Source organism: Choloepus didactylus, chromosome 3 (assembly GCF_015220235.1).
Source record: "Choloepus didactylus isolate mChoDid1 chromosome 3, mChoDid1.pri, whole genome shotgun sequence".
Taxonomy (NCBI): Eukaryota; Metazoa; Chordata; class Mammalia; order Pilosa; family Megalonychidae; genus Choloepus; species Choloepus didactylus.
This window is the reverse complement of record NC_051309.1, coordinates 160,810,674-160,828,846: the sequence shown is the minus strand read 5'-3', so window position 1 is coordinate 160,828,846 and position 18,173 is coordinate 160,810,674. Positions and strand designations below refer to the sequence as shown.

General features: G+C 37.1%; 1 protein-coding gene across 2 annotated transcripts in view; it reads right to left on the bottom strand.

Annotated features, from left to right (window-relative positions):
* Positions 1-18,173, bottom strand: part of ARHGAP10 (Rho GTPase activating protein 10) — a 317,107-nt gene that overhangs the window by 141,016 nt on the left and 157,918 nt on the right. For both annotated transcript variants that reach the window (XM_037830782.1, XM_037830783.1), the window contains exons 11-13: positions 16,400-16,481; positions 14,421-14,463; positions 13,073-13,138 (exon numbers count right to left, since the gene is read on the bottom strand). In XM_037830782.1, coding sequence (XP_037686710.1) covers positions 13,073-13,138; positions 14,421-14,463; positions 16,400-16,481 — 191 coding nt within the window. The remainder of the gene's footprint in view (positions 1-13,072; positions 13,139-14,420; positions 14,464-16,399; positions 16,482-18,173) is intronic.

Genomic DNA, 18,173 nt, shown 5'->3' with positions numbered 1-18,173 from the left:
GGTTTGGGTTTGCATTTCCCTAACAGCTGATGATGTTGAGCATCTTCTTGTGTGCTTACTGGCCATATGTACATCTTCTTTGAAGAAATATCTATTCAAGTCTTTTGCCCATTTTTTAATTGGGTAGAGTCCTTTTGCTGTTGATTTGTAGGATTTCTTCATATATTCTGGCTATTATAACTTTATCAGATGTGTGGTTTCCAAATATTTTCTCCCATTAGGTAGGCTGTCTTTTTACCTTTCTGATAATGTCCTTTGAGGCATAATTTTTTCTTAATTTTGATGAGGTCCCATTTATCCATTTTTTCTTATGTTGCTTATATTTTGGGTGTAAAATCTAAGAAAGCCATCACCTACTACAAGGTCCTGAAGCTATTTCTCTATGTTTTCTTCTAGGAGTTTTATACTTCTGGTTCTTATATTTAGGTCTTTGATCCATTTTGAATTACTTTTAATATTTGGTGTGAAGTAGGTGTCCACTTTCATTGTTTTGCATGTGGATATCCAGTTTCCCTGGCACCATTATTTTAGGAGACTAGTCCTTCCCTATTGAGTGGACTTGGCACCCTTGTCAAAATCCATTGGCCAGTCCAGGAAAGATGGCAGAGCAGAGAGCTCCAGGGCTCACTCCTCCTTCAATATAGCTAGAAAACTGGCAGTAACTGTATGAAACAACTGTTATGGGGCTCCGGAAACCAGAAGAACACTGTACAGTATCCAGAGAAGAGCAGGCAGAAGAGGCAGAGAAACTGCAGTAAAGAACTTTGAGTTCCTTAAAGAACATGCCAGCACTTATCCCCCACTCTTGAGGCAGGCCACCTTAGGGTCCAGTCCCTGGCTAGCTGCTGTGCAAAGAAGGACACAAAAATCTTTTCCCCCAAGAATGGGGAGGGCGCACGGCCAAACACTGATCACAGCTTTTGATTAGTGAATTTGGATTGCTGGGTCCGAGCTCTGAGCTATTCTTTCAAACCACCCTGAACAAGCCACAGCCACTGTTAAACCCTGCCCTCAACAGGGAAGACAGGGTGGAGGTCTAAAGATACCATGCCTCCTTAGGGCTACAGGAACAGTTTGCTGAAGGGCGCCATCTGCTGGGCAGGCCAGGAAAATGCAGCTTTGGGGAATCAACAAGGAGGCTTTTAGAGTCTTTCCTGACCCTCTCCCCAGGTCTCTCTGGAGCAGGTATGTGTTCCCTTCATGGGTCCCTGATGTGTTTGCTTGGGAAATACTGACTTGGGAAGTCCTCCCTGGGGAGACCCACCCCCTAGAATTTGCCCTCCAGGCAAAAGTAGCTAAAAGCAATGAAAAGTGTGAAATGAAAACTATAGAGGCACATCAGAAACAAACAGAACAGATCAAGATTCCCAGAGAAGGAACAGAGGAAAGGAAGCTTTCTCCCGGGGGTGAAACAACTGTACAAAATGTGCAATCTTAAAAACTGTACCTCAAATCCAGGGCAAGAATGAGATGAAGAAGAGCTAAAAAATATGATCAGTTAAACACAGGCAAATCAAATGGTCCAGAATAAGTTGAACAAAGTGTCAAAGAAGAGCCTTAACACAAAGCCAACTGTTCCGGTTTGCTAATGCTGCCACTAAGCAAAATATCAGAAATGGATTGGCTTTTTTATAAAGGGAGTTTATTTGGTTACAAACTTACTGTCTTAAGGTCATAAAGTGTCCAAGGTAAGGTATCAAAAATTGGGTACCTTCACTGGAGGATGGCCATTGGTGTCTAGAAAACCTTTTGTTAGCTTGGAAGGCACATGGCTGACATCCGCTTGCTCCCAGGTTGCATTTCAAAATGGTGTTCTCCAAAGTGTTGCTCTTGGGGCGTTTTGTCCTCTCGTAGCTGCAGCACTCTCCAAAATGTCACTTTTAGCTGCTCTGAAGTCCTTCTGTTTGTGAGCCCCTTTATAAGACTCCAGCGAACTAATCAAGGCCCACGCTGAATGGGCAGGGCCATACTTCCATGGAAACATTCAATCAGGAGTCACACTCTAACCAAAGGTGTCACTCACAGTAGGGTGGGTCACATCTCCATGAAACAACCTAATCCAAAGATTCCAACCTAATCAAGACTAAATATATTGCATCAAAGAACACGGCATTTTGGGGGATATAATACATCCAAACCAGCACACCAACCTACTACAAAACTCTAGGCAAAAGAGAGAAACTGACCTTCAGAATAAACTCTTCAAATAATCAGATGCCCAGACATCAGCGGAAAATTACTAGCCATAATAAGAAACAGGAAGATATGGGCCAGTTAAGGAACAATTTAAAACTGTGGCAGAGACACAGAATTTGGAACAACTAATCAAAGATGTTGAAACAAATTTCCTAAATCAATTCAGGGATATGAAGGAAAATATGGCTAAAGAAATAAAGAATATTAAGAAGACACTAGGTGAGCATAAAGAATTTGACAGTATAAATAGAAAAATAACAGATATTATGGGGATGATAGGTTCAATAGAAGAAACTAAAAATACAATAGCAACATTAAAAACAGCATATCTGAACAGGGAGAAAAAATAATCAGAGAACCAGAATACAGGATAATTGAAACCTTACAGACAGAAGAACAAAGAATGGAAAAAAAAAACTTGAGCAGGGTCTCAGAGATCTAAATGACAGCATGAAGCACACAAACATATGTGTCATGGGTATACCAGAAGGAGAAGACAAGGGAAATGGGGCAGAGAGAATATTTGAGCAAATAATGGCTGAAAATTTCCCAAATCTTACGAAAGACATAAATATACACATCTAAGAAGAACATACTCTAAATCGAAAATAAAATCTCAATAAACCTACTCCAAGACACATACTTATCAGAATGGCAAATGCCAAAGATAATGAGAGATAATAACAGAAGAGCCATTCATCACATACCAAGGGAAGTGCAATGTGATCTGAATGCCGATTTCTCATCAGAAACCATGGTAATGAGAAGGCAGTGGTACAATATATATAAGTAACTGAAAGAGAAAAACTGCCAGCCAACAATTATTTATCCAGCAAAACTGTCCTTCAAAAATGAGGGAGTTTACTTTTCAACATGAATAGGTTTGGGTAGTCACTGCTTAGACATCCCTGAAGATCATGAAAGTGATTAAACTAGGGGAAGGGACAGCTAGTTGCTAGGGTATCAGAATAGATAGAAGGAAAGAATTGAAATGGTGGAACTGTAACCCCTAACATTTTTGAAATTAGTTCTATAGCTACTTGTTAAATTGCACTTTGAAAGCCATACCTTTTTATATATATGTTATATTTCACAATAAGGAAATAACTGAAACTATGGTACTATAACTCATAATAACTTTGGAAATTTCCTATATATCTACTTGTTAAATCATACTTTGAAAGATATTACCTTTTTGTATATATGTTATATTTCATAAGGAAGTAACTGAAAACTGCAGAATTATAACCTATAATATTCTTTGAAATTTGCTAACTACTTGTTAAATTGCACTTGGAAAGTTATCACTTTTATATACATATATATGTTATATTCTACAATAAAAAAATATGAGGGAAAAAATACAGTCGTTTAAAACATTCACAGATAAACAGAAACTGAGAGGCTTCATCAACAAGAGACTTGCCCTACAAGAAAGTCCAAAGGGAATTCAGCAGGCTGAAAGGAAGAAACGAGAGAGAGAGGTTTGGAATAGAGTGCAGAAATGAAGATGATCAGTAAGGGTAGCTAAAACGGTCAAAAGAGAGACAAAAAATAAGATACAACATATAAAAACCAAAGGGCAAAATGGCTGAAGAAAGAACTGCCTTTACAGTAATAACAATTAATGTTAACAGATTAAACACCCCAGTCAAAAGACAGATTAGCAGAAAGGATTAATATATATATATATATGATCCAATTCTATGCTGTCCATAAGACTCACCTTAGACCCAAAGACAAGAATATGCTGAAAGTGAAAGGTTGGAGAAAGATACTCCACACAAACAGTATTCAAAAAAGAGCTCGGGTAGCTATATTAATATTGGACAAAATAGACCTAAAATACAAAATGGTTATGTGAAACAAAAAAAGGGCTTATATATTAATAAAAGGGGCAACCTACCAAAAAGAAATAACAATAATAATTATGCACCTCACCATGTGTTCTAGTTTGCTAATGCTGCCAGAATGCAAAACACCAGAGATGGACTGGCTTTTACAAAAGGGGGTTTATTTGGTTACACAGTTACAGTCTTAAGGCCATAAAGTGTCCAAGGTAACACATCAGCAATCAGTTACCTTCACTGAAGGATGGCCAATGATGCCCGGAAAACCTCTGTTAGCTGGGAAGTCACGTGGCTGGCATCTGCTCCAAAGGTCTGGTTTCAAAATGGCTTTCTCCCAGGACGTTCCTCTCTAGGCTGCAGTTCCTCAAAAATGTTACTCGTAGTTGCTCTTGGGGCATTTGTCCTCTCTTAGCTTCTCTGGAGGAAGAGTCTGCTTTCAACAGCCATCTTCAAACTGTCTCTCAACTGCAACTGCTCTCTCAGCTTCTGTGCATTCTTCAGAGTGTCCCTCTTGGCATAGCAAGCTGGCTCCTTCTGTCTGAGTTTATATATTGCTCCAGTAATCAAGGCGCACCCTGAAGGGGCAGGGCCACGACTCCATGGAAATTATCTCATCAGAGTTATCACCTACAGTTGGGTGGGTCACATCTCCATGGACTCAAAGGATTCCAAAATCTAATCAACACTAACACGTCTGCCCACACAAGACTGCATCAAAGATAATGGAGTTCTGGGGGACACAATACATTGAGCCAGCACACCGTGGTACCCCAAAATACATGAGACAAACACTGGCAAAACTGAAGGGAGATAGAGTCATATCTATAATAATAGCTGGAGACTTCAATACTCCACTCTCATGAACAGATAAACATTTAGACAGAAGATCAATAAGGAAACAGAGAACTTGAATAATAATATAAATGAACTAGACTTAACAGACATATACCAAACATTATACCCCAAAACAGCAGGATATACATTCTTCTCAAGTGCTCATGTATCATTTTCCTAGATAGACCACATGTTGGGCCACAAAAATGTCTCAGAAAATTTTAAAAGATTCAAAGTATTCAAAACATTTTCTCTGACCAAAATGTAATGAAGCTGGAAATCAATAAAAGGCAGAGAAATGGAAAACTCACAAATCTAAGGAGGTTAAACAACACACTCAAGCAATCAGGGGTTCAAAGAAGAAATTTCAAGCAAAATCAGTAAATATCTCCAGATGAATAAAAATGAGAAGACAACATATCAAAACTTATGGGATGCAGTAAAGGCAGTACTAAGAGGGAAATTTACAGTCCTAAACATCTACATTAAAAAAGAAGAAAGAGCTGAAATCAAAGACTTAACTGCACACCTGAAGGAACTGGAAAAAGAACAGCAAACTAATCCCAAAACAAGCAGAAGGAAAGAAGTAACAAGGATTTGAGCAGAAACAAATGAAATTGAGAATAAAAAAAAAAAAAGAATTAACAAAACCAAAATTTGGTTCTTTGAGAAAATCAATAAAATTGACAAACCCTTAGCTAGGCTGACAAAGAAAAAAAGAATATACAAATAAATAAAATGAGAAATGAGAGGAGGGCATTACTACTGACCCCACAGAATTAAAAAGGATCATAAGAGGAAACTATGAACAATTGTATGCCAACACATTTTAAAATTTGGATGAAATGGACACATTCCTAGAAAAATACAAATAACCTACGCTGACTCTACAAGACACAGAAGACCTCAACATACCAATTACAAGTAAAGAGATTAAATCAGTCATCAAAAACCTCCCAACAAAGGAAGCCCATGACCAGATGGCTTCACAGGTCAATTCTACCAATCATTCCAAGAAGAATTAATACCAATCCTACACACACTCTTCCAAAAAATTTGAAGAGGAGGGAATACTTTGTAACTCATTCTATGAAGCCAACATCACCCTAATACCAATGCCAGATAAAGATACCACAAGTAAAGAAAATTACAAACCAATTTCTCTAGTAAATATAGACGCAAAAATCCTCAACACTTGCAAATCGAATCCAATAGCACATTAATAGAATTATATACCATTATCAAGTGGATTTTATCTCAGGTATGAAAAGGTGGTTCAACATAAGAAAATCAATTAACATAATACAGCACATTAACAAATCAAATGGAGAAAACCACATGATCATGTCAATTGACACAGAAAAGGCATCTGACAAAACCCAGCATCCTTTCTTGATAAAAACACTGCAAAATGTAGGAATAGAAGGAAAGTTCTTCAACATGATAAAGGGCATATATGGAAAACCAACAGCTAACATCATACTCTATGATGAAAGACGGAAACCTTTCCCTCTAAGATCTGGAATAAGACAAGGATGCCCACTGCCACCACTGTAACTCAATATTCTGCTAGAAGTTCTAGCCAGAGCAGTCAAACAAGAAAAATAAATAAAAGGCATCCAAATTGGAAAGGAAGAAGTGAAATTTTCACTATTTGCAGATGAAATGACCCTACGTATACAAAGTCACAAAAAATATACAGCAACGCTAACAGACCTAATAAACAATGGGGTGGGGGGAGATAAGGGGTATGGGATGTGTTTTGTTTGTTTGTTTGTCTGAGTAATGCAAATGTTCTAAAATTGATTGTGGTAAGGAATACAGAAATATGTGGTAAGACTGTGACCCACTGTACACTTCGGATGAATTGTATGGTATATGAATATATCTCAGTAAAACTGCTTTTTTAAAATATCTATTGGTCATAGATAATAAGGGTTTACTTTTGAACTCCCAATTTTATTCCATTGGTCTATTTGTCTGTCCTTGTGCCAGTACCATATTACTTTTTATTACTATAGCTTTGTAGTAAGTTTTAAAATTGGGAAGTGTGAGTCCTACAACTTTGTTATTCTTTTTCAACATCGTTTTGGCTATTTGAGGCCCCTTGCCTTTCCATATGAATTTGATGACTGGCTTTTCCATTTGTTCAAAGAAAGCTCTTGGAATTTTGATTGGGATTGCACTGAATCTGTAAATCACTTTGGGTGGAATGGACAATATTTAGTCTTACAATCCTTGAATGCAAAATGTTCTTCCATTTATTTAGGTTTCTTTCATTTCTTTCCACAATGTTTTGTAGTTGTCCTTGTGTAAGTCCATTATATCCTTGGCTAAATATATTCCTAGATATTTGATTCTTTTATTTGCTATCTTAAATGGGATTTTTTTTTATTTCCTTTTCAGATTGTTCATTACTAATATTTAGAAACACCACTGATTCTTTGGTTGTCTTGTAACCCATCACTTTGCTGAATTCATTTATTAGCTTTAGTAGCTTTGCTGTGTTGAGCTCCATTCTTTTCTTTGCCCCAAATGCCTTCCTTCAAATGCCCCACATATACCAACCTGGACAGTTCCTCCTTGTCATTTAGAACTCTGGCTCAAGTGTTGGGCCCTCAGAGAAGCCCTGAGTGGCCAATGTTTTCAGAGGAGCAAAGGAGAACACTGCACCATCTTCTTCTTCCAGAGATCCAGGTAGAGCAGCAGACTCCACCATGAGCAAGCACAGATTTTGGGGGCTATATGGTAATGTCTATCCCCAGCAAAGCCAGGAAAGGCTGCATAAAGCTAGTTGAGAATAATGAGGTATTTCCCCCAAAAAGGGCAAACTACCACAGGGTACAGGGAAGAAGAAAATATGTAGGAGGGGCTGGAGGCAAAGCAGTGGAATGACCAAACAAGAACTGCCATAAACACTTCCAAATTTGCCTTGGATTCACCTACAAAGCATTTGAAATTGTAGTCCACACTTTGCTTCTGACAATGGTACTTTCAGCCATTTTGTTATTTCTTCTCTTAACCTCACTTTTTAGGTGTCCCTCAAGGTTCTATCCCCTATCCACTATGCTCTCTCATAATCCTCAAAGCTGGAAAGATCATTACCCAGGGCCCCATGAACACTGAACCCTCAGAAAGTCTCTCTTGGCTAAAAGCAGAAGATTAGAAAACCCCTCTCTCCACTTGACTACCACTATTCTATTCATATTAATCTCTCCTTGTCTACAGCAGAGGTCCAGCCTCCAAAGATTCTCACTCAATAGGTCTGGAATTTTCCCTGGTGATCCCGATGTATGTTATCAGGTTTACAATGGCCCACTGAGCTTCCTTGATATCTTCCTTGTTTCTCACACTAAAACTTGAAGATGCTATTCCTTGCAGAACTCTCATCCTCCATGTACACAACTGCTAAATATGACCACTACTTCTGCAGAATCACTCAGAAGTATCCGTGCTATCTGATCCCACTACCAAATCTATTATCCAGAATCTGTTGCCTCACTTATGGAATACTCTAGCATAGGCAGAATTTTGGCTCCTTCGTTTAAGTCATTCCACAAATGGCTACTAATATTAGTGTCCACATTTATCAATTTAAGCCTGCTACTTTGCTCTCTACCACTCTCTAATAATTACTCATTTCCTGATGATTAAATACAAATGCCTGAGTCCCTGCTTTTCTTCTGTTTCATCATGCTTGCTTTCCAATCAAGTTTGGCTTATCTAAGTCACAAAGGGACCATCTCCTTCTCCTACCTTCCTCACCTTTTCTGGGCTTCTCAAAACGTTGAAACATGCTTTCCTGTCTTTTGAATCTAAGGAAGCCTATTCCTAAAGACATTTTTCAATTAATATCAAGTACTTTCCAATTCATCAACAAGCATTCAAATTTTCTTAATCAGTACAAACTTGCAACACGTTTATTTTATTACCTGGTACACTTAAATTGCTTATAGATCTCTATGTTTTATCTCCACTAATGGACCAAGGATTCTATGTTACCAACATTTAACATGTATCCCAAAGGCCTAGAGCAAGGCTCTGTACCCTGTAATTGCTCAATAAATACTGTTATCTGACAGGCTTCAGAATAGAACCAGGGTTTGACTATTATAAGTCATTTGTTATTGAGGGAGGAAAAGAACGTTGTGCTATTTCCTTCAGAACTTTTCTATTTTGTTTGTTTGGGTTATTTTTGCCAAGAAGTTAAGAGAAAAGCTCCCCATATAGCATGATAAGATAAACATGAAGATAACAATTGTGAATTCCATATCTTCACTACATAAGCAACTGTTTCATTAGAACAAACTATGCTACATGCTGGAATGACTTGGGAGCTTTTAAAAAACCCAATACCCAGGTTACACACCCGCTATCGATTAAGTTAGCCCTCTAAAGGTGACAGCCAGGCATCAGTATTTTTTAAAGATATTCAGGTGATTCCAATGTATAAGTCAAGTTTGGGAACAACGACTTTAGGAAGTCCTTCTACTTGGTATCTAAAAGCAAATAACTTCCTAGTAGCATTCAGATGATCTCAATCCACTAACAGCTGGCACGTATCATTAACAAACATTTGTTAAATGGATGAAAGGTCAGTTGACCAGACTTCCCCACATTCCTTAACTTCATGTACAAGTAACTCTTTGGAAATGAGTGAATATGATTGGTTAATTGATGCCAAAATTTTAGTTAAATAGGGTTTGCTATCACCTTGAAATCAGTGTAGCTGCTAAGCAATCCCAGGCCAAGATAAGCCTATGTTAGTACCTCAAAAAGATGTCAACTTTTCTTAGGGTACTGAGAGCTATAGTAAATTTTAGACATTGATCTGATGCTCACAAATAAGGCTGACAATAAAAATAAATAAAACACGATAAGTAAAAGGTAAAGTTTTAACTAAAACATATGAAACGGTAGTTTTCAGACAATGATAATAACATTTAAAATACTGAACACGGTGATTAGAAACTATTATCCACTCATTAAATGCCTCTAATCATTGGGAATGTGGATACAAGATGTACACAATAGTTATTAAAGCTGTTCACCAGATATTTCCAGCTCTCTATCTGCTTTCCAGACACATGATGATGTTGTGCTTCCCAGGCTCCCGAGCTTGAGTGGAGACCTGTGACTATTTCTGGCCAATTAGTTTGGAAGAAATGTAATTCACTTCAAGGCCAAAGCATTTAGTTGCAGGTCCAAGGTCCCCCAGAACTGTCTTTCCCTTTGGCAAGACAACCTCTAGAACGGTTGGCTGTTCCATAAAGCCCAGGTATCTGAGAGATGAGCAAGCCCTCTGAACTGAAAAATCCTTCATGAATGAGAACTAAGTTCTGTTGTCTTAAGCCACTGAGGAGACGTTTCTTGTTAGAGGAAAATAAACTGTGTTACTCTGACTGATAAAAGGAATGACGCAAGACAGCATAGAATAAAAGATGTCAATAACCCTGATGGTTCTTTGGGGGAAATCATTAACAGCAATATTCTTTGAAGGAATTTACATGTTTAGGAGGAGAACCTCAAATTCTGTAACATCCTCATCATTTTTAATAATATGATCTGATAGCAGATTCTTTTGAACTGTTATGAGTCTATTGTTCCACTAAAAGCAAAAGTTTCAGTAATAGAAGACCTGTGGGTTCAAAGAATTTGCAGAGGAAAACATGGTTTGTTTGTTTTTTTATCTTTTTTTATTTAAATAGGTAAATCCAAGTTAAAACATATAGACTCATTCTTCTATTAAAAGTACCCAACTAGTGATCTTTTTTACTTTTATTTTTATTCTTATTTTCATTCTTTTTGGAGTGAGGAAAATGTTCAGAAAATAATTGGAGTGATGAATGCACAACTATATGACAGTAGTGTGAACAATTGATTGTACACCATGGATGACTGGTATGTGAATATATCTCAATAAAACTGAATTTAAAAAAAAAACAACTATATATAATAAAAATATTTTCAACACATGCAGAGTCCAGTATATACATTCCATTCAATGTACATAACACTTCATGAAACTACACACGCCAATCAGAAAGTCTTCTAGATAGATCTTTATCTGTTCAAGCAGAATCAAGTATGTATAAAACACATCTTTTTGGGAAAGAATTTAATTCATCAGAATAAGTATGCAAATGATACAATTAAGGCCCCTAACTTAAGAAGCTCAGAGAAAACAAACAAGAATGTTGAATTGAGAGAGAGGAAATTTTTTTCTAAATTTTGGAAGCATTAGGAAAATGAAGAAAGTTGTCAGCTCAACCTCAGTGCAGGGTTGAAATAAATGAAAATCTGTCAGCCTGAATTTCCACTGTAAGAGAATATGGGACAAATGGCTTTCTGTGGCTTGGGCTTATATTATTGATGGGCAAATCCCCAAATCATAAAACAGCTCATATTCATCTATTACCAGCACTTGAATTTTACAGGTAGCAGTCTTGGCTATATAACAAAAACGTTGTTTTAACAGAAAATGTGAATCCAGTGCTTCATCCCACTAAGTCATCCAAAGTAGGACAGAGAGATACAATATATAAGAGTGAATTAAATTTATCCATACTTCACTAGGTTTCTAAGCACAAAACATCTTCAACCTCCAAAAACAACCTGTTCTACAATGTTCAATATTTGGTTTTTCTGAAGTCTGCTGGTATGGCTGCAAGGTACAAGGGTCCTATTTTTCCTTAGGTAGTATAAAGGAAAAGCTTTTGAGTTTTTAGTCATGGGCAGCTTTTGGTCCTTAAATTTTAAATGGAAACAACCCAAATATTTATCAACAGGTGAATGGACAGGTAAATTGTAGTACACCCAAATTACAGAATACTACCTAGCAATAAAAAGAAATGAGCTAAAAATACATACACCAAACAAAATGAATTTAAAAAGCATTATTCTATTCATCATCAGATGAATGGATAAACAAATATGGTATATCTACAATGGAATTCTATTCTCCTATAAAAAAGGAATAAAGTTCAGCCATGCAACAACACAGATGAAGCTTGAAGACACCACGTTGAATGAAATACGTCAGTTACAAAGGGACAGATATTATATGCTTCCACTTATATAAAATACATAGAATAAGCAAATCCCTAGAGACAGAGAATAAATTAGAGATTACCAGGGACCAGTGGGAGTGGTAAGGATGGGGAGTTAATGGTTAACAGGTACGGAGTTTCTGGTGGAGGTGATGAAAATGTTTTCATAATTAATAGCGGTAATGGTTGCACACCATTGTGAAGGTAATTATTGCCACTGAACTGCACACTTAAAAATGGCTAAAAAGCTATCACAATAAAAGTTTTTTTTTTAATTGTGCATGGCTATGAAAGGCAACATGAGGGATCCTTGTGGTGATGGATCTGTGTCTTCACTGCGTCAATGTCAGTATCCAGGTTGTGATACTATACTACTGATTTGAAAGATGTTTCCATGGAGAGAAACTGGATAAATAGTAGAAAATGCCTTTCTGTATTATTTCTTACAACTGCATGTAATTCTACAATTACCTCAAATAAAAAGTTTAAGAAAACATTATGCTAAATAAAAAAGCAAAACTCAATATACTATATACTGCATGATTCCAGTCATATGAAATGTTAAAAAAGGCAAAACTAGAGTGCTAGAAAGCAGCCCAGTGGCTGCCACAGGCCAGGAAGGATTGACTGCAAAGGGGCACAAAGGAACTTTTGGGGAAGACAGAAATCTCCTATGATTGTGGTGGTAGTTACAAAACTCGATGTATTTGTCAAAACTCATCAATGTGAGCACTTCAAATAAGTGAATTTTACTGTATGTAAATTATACCTCAATAAAGCTGTTTTGTTTTTTTTTTAATAGAGAGCCAAAGACAAAGGAGGATGAAAAATATCTTAATAGCACTTGAACAAAAAGTGATTAAGATTGGTTTCCCAAATCTTAATTGCTGATTTTTCTAATGATTCTCATTGCAGCACTGACTTCAAGCTTTAATACACGGGGGAAGTGCATAAGTAAAAACGAAGAGTCCACGCTCTCACAGTGAAGAAACAGACTGATACTCTGATACCTGGACTGTGTTCTTTGTAGTAATGTCTTTCATTCTAAAACACTTAACCAAGCCATGAACATTTTAAAAGACTTTTAGATTTCACATACCTATAGCCTTTCATGAATAAAATGATTCAGACATATCATGTTACCTCGTGCCTCAACTGCACTGATGCATTTTCTGAGAATTGTGAATCCTGTCTGATCCAACTGTGCACCTAAAAGAAAGTTACAAAACATTAAGGTCACAATTAATTACTCATGTTTCTCTTCTTTACAGAAATAGGAAATTGTTTTCTTTAAATCCAACCTAATGTTTTTTTCACTATTTTAAAAAAAAAAAGCTGAATGCCATCTATTCCCCACTTAGGTAAATCAGATATTTCATATATTTAGAAGAAAATCTGCCGAATTATCAGGACATTTATCACCAATAATTAAATTTTGTAATTTAAAATATTTTCAATTAATAAATGCAACTTACTTTAAATAGCAAAAAAGGAAATATTGCAAATCTTTAGAGGAAACTATCTAGAAACAGCCACAATACACTCTGCCAAATATTCCAAAAGCAACTTGGTCAAATATAAATATATTTATGCTTATAAAGTGATCAAGATTGGTTTCCCAAATCTTATATATATTTATATATTTGTATTTACATTTGTATTCATATTTATATTCACATTCACATATATGAATAAATGAAAGAAGATTTTTAAATTCTTGAAAGTCTGAGAAAGAACACAAAACTTTCTTTACTGAAAGCCTAGAAAAAAAATTTTTAGGCATTCAAAAAATATTATTAGGGCAATCAGCTTGAATTGAAATTTTCATATTTTATACCATATACTAAGTATTTAAATAATATTTTATTATTTTCATAATGAAATTAAAGCACGATTCATATAACAATATTTTGAAAATATAATTATATATTTTTTCTCATATAGATGCTTGACTACAATTAGTCTGGCATACTTGTACAGTCTAATAAAAGACAAATCATGTTTCAAAAATTAAATCAGGAAAAATGAGTAGCCCTAGCTTCTCCATTCAGAACCTAAAGAATAGTAATATTGACTCCTGGCTCTCAAAAACAAAAGCACAAACAATCCATCAATATAAACTTTGCAGCTTCTCCATAGTGCTAAGCTTGAGAAGAATTTTGATGAGAAAAATTGAGCAGTTTACTGTTCAGGATCCACTATTCACGAAGTTTTATAAAATGCAAGTATTTCTTTATGCGTAACAAAACTTTTTGTTTTTTTTTTTTTTTCCAAAAAAAATGCATGTTTTTATTTCTCCAATAAACAATATGAAAGGAAGAAAAGAGGGAAAGGGGACAGAGGATAAGAGGGAAGGGCAGATAAAAAGGGAAGGGAGAATGGGGAAGGAAGGAGCAAGAGAGAGTGAACACCCAGAAACATTCTGACAGCAGTATACACGCAAAGTAACTCATGAGAAACAGAGATGTTCATCTTTATAAACAGTACTCACTTCCTTCTGGTCTTGGGATGGCTCTGTTAAAACTATGGAACAGCTAGTAAAAGGAGAGAAAGGGTAACTGTTTTCAACACATCAACAAAAATAATCCAAATAGGCATACCTAGCAGCGTGCAAAAAATACATTTATGAACTTTGTATTGATTAATACCCTACTATCCTGCTCTCAGATGCAAAAATAAATAACAAATGTGTGCTGCTCTGAGTCTTCTTTGTCTCTCACCTCCCCTGAGCTGTGCCAAGGTCGGTAGCAAAAACGAGATGAGGGGCTATGGCTCTTAAGTGTCCAGTGTTACAGTTACAAAATGACAAAGAAATGGCTGCATTCTAACCAATAAGATGAAGCTCATTTTTCACCATTATTTCTAGAATCTTGTATTCACAAAAGATGACCTCTGCCCATGATTTAAATAACTACATCTGAAAAGCAAGGTGGTAATTCCAGGTAGCCTCTGAGAATTCTAGCACTGACCCATTATTTGAAGGCATATTGTACCTTCAAAAAATGAGCAGTGCCCCATATAAAACACAGCAGAATATTTTCTTTCGGAAGGTTTGCCTTTGTGTATCTGTAAAGCTAATCACTCAGCTCCTTACTTTAAAGGAGGTTATAAATGTGTCTCCAAGGTTACACTGTCATTGGCATCAGATTTATTTCTCAATGACTTGATCACGTGCTCTTTTTGCTATGCAAACTCACTTTCCAAAGTATTACTTGACTCTCTGGAGAGAGATGTCCTAGTCAGTGCACTGCCTTTACTAGAGAGGATTAGAATAACCTGGTTTGGATCTCAGTAACCATCAACACTGTAATTCTCACAACCACACAGCTAAAAATTTCAAGGACAAATTAAGAATAGCAAGAAAGAAAACTAAGGAAGCTGAATGCAGCTCGTATATAATAAGATGACACATATGAGATTACTGCATTTTCCCCAGGGTGATAACACTCTCCTATATTTAGCACATATTTACAGAATACATAATTTGGGTTTTCACTTTTCAAACACCACGTCAAGACTGCCACAGGCATTGCTGCCCCCCTCCTGGCACCTCATTTCCTGTACTTTCACTCATGTGCCCTCCGTTACCATCAGATAACATTATCTCATGGCCACTGCATCAGCTCTATTCTGACACTTCTCCCCTTTTACTGTTCATGACCCCCCTTCCACTTTTTAAACCATGCTCTTTCCTTTTTTTAAACACTGCAAAAATGGCAAATGCTTTCCAAATAAGCCCACCTGATACCTACACTGGCAGTTCATTTAGACTCACAGTACTTAAGCAGTTTACTTAACTGGTTACTACGGCATTTTCTATAATTATCTTCACTAAATCCCCACTTTGGTAGATGCTCTGCAAATTCTCAACTCTCAAAAGCCACTAGTTCACCAAAATGAAGAAATGCTTGAATAAAGTGGCAAACATTGTGAATTCCTGTGCCTCTGGATCTGTATCGCTGCCTTTAATTTAGTCCAATTTGAATATAGAGGCCCATTCACTTCAGCTATATAATACTGCAAACTATAAAACATCAGAATAAACTATAAATTGTTAAATCAAGCAAAATAATCACAGTCACTTATAATATTGCCTGCACTACCTCATATTTACTGTCCCATCTCCCTTGAGATCAAAATGCAACTGCAAGTATTTATTGTGTTTATCATCTAAAATCCTGTGAGGTATGAATAAAGAAATTAAAAATTTAAATTATTTCCTCAAGCAAAGCAACTCAGAGTGGTAAAGTCAAGAAAAATCAGAAATGAAAACAAATGATACACCAGTCTTCTGTGTGCTGCTGCTACCTCAAACCATATTACAAGAAAACAGAACACTTCCAAGATGAATTCAAACACCAGTTTCAGCAGGAAATTTTTTCAAATACTATAAAACAAAGTAACATAAAAATAAACACAAGTAAACTCTGAAGGACTTGAAATTAAAATTCAGCCACTCATGATTCTTACAGCTTCTTTTCCACCCAGAGCCTCCAACCACTGCTTCCTCTCCTCTTCCGAAAATGCTTGCATGGTCAAAGAAATGCCGGGCCTGAAAAACACCAGTGACAGATCAGATTATCCTTTGGCCAGTAAAAGCAAAACCCTTTCCTACCTCCTAAGGTTTTATTGTGATGGTTAAGCTCTTATTTATAAAAGAAATACATGCTTATTGTTATCCAGACACGTAGGGAGTAAAAACAGCAAGCCATTGTTCACCCCATCCCAAATCCACTTCCAAGAGGGTAGCGTGTTAACTGCTTGGTGTGTTTCCTTCCTTTTTTCTCTAGTGCCCTATTTTGATCCTCAGAGTGAAATGTCAATATTTCTCAGTTCAGTTTATTCTTACATTGGAGATTTTGCCTGAAAACTCTTTAATATTGAGAAAGAATAATGGGCAGAGAACCAATAAGTAATTCCTCTAAATACCCCACGGACAGCTTACCAAATGAAACAATTTTTGTATGTTTGAGCAAAAGGATCAGAAAACAAATTCCCTGGCAAAGAATTAAAAAGCCATGTAAGATTCTCGGGCAAGATGGCGGCATAGAGAGGAGTGGAAGCTAAGTAGTCCCCATGGAACAACTACAAAAAACCAGAAACAACTAGTAAATAATCCAGAATAACTGCGGGGGGACAAACGAGACCATCCATTCATCATGCACCAACCTGAATTGGGAGGAATGCCCAAGAACACAGCATAAAATCTGTAAGTAAAACCTGCGGAACCAGGTGGGAAACCCCCTCCCCCATAGCCGGAGCTGCAAAGCCTCGTGGTGCCAGAGAGAAGCTCTCTCCCAGCAAGCGAATACAGCTCAGCTGAGCTCCAACTGGGGTTTTAAGTAGCGAGTGTGAACTGCTCACTACAGGTATGCAGCCCCAAAAAACAGACAGAGGCTTTGGGTGACGACTGACCTGGGAGAGCCAGACAGTTGCCTTGGACTGGGTCTGAAGGGGACTGTTTCTTTTTTGCCTCAGTGGAGAAAGCCCCAGTCATTTTCAGTTTCCAGGGCTGTGACTCTGGGAAGGGTGGAGACACCACAAGCAGAGAGCAAGACCATTGAAATGCTAATGACCTCCACCTGGGAGCTCTGTCTTCTCTAGGAGGAAAGGGGTGGGGCCCTTTCCATTCAGAACCAGACCCCAGAGCCTGGGGGAACACGGCCATACCTCCTCACACCAGTCAAGAATTATAGGCTGACAGGCGTCACCTGCTGGGCAGAAAAGCACAGTGACCCGAGGCATCAAAGGGTGAAGCAATTTTCTAAGACACACCCGCAGGGAAACCAGATACTGAATATTTCTTCCCTCTGGGACCTGAGCCTGTTCTGGTCTGGGAAAACCTGATTTGGATAACCAAGGAAACCATGCCTAGACAACAGAAAATTACAACCTACACTAAGAAAAACAAAGTTATGGCCCAGTCAAAGGAACAAAAGTACACTTCAGCTGAGATACAGGAATTTAAACAACTAATGCTAAATCAATTCAAAAAGTTTAGAGAAGATATTGCAAAAGAGATAGAGGCTGTAAAGGAAGCACTGGACATGTATACGGCAGAAATCAAAAGTTCAAAAAACCTACTAGTAGAATCTACGGAAATGAAAGGCACAACACAAGAGATGAAAGACACAATGGAAACATACAACAGCAGATCTCAAGAGGCAGAAGAAAACACTCAGGAACTGGAGAACAAAACACCTGAAAGCCTACACACAAAGGAGCAGATGGAGAAAAGAATGAA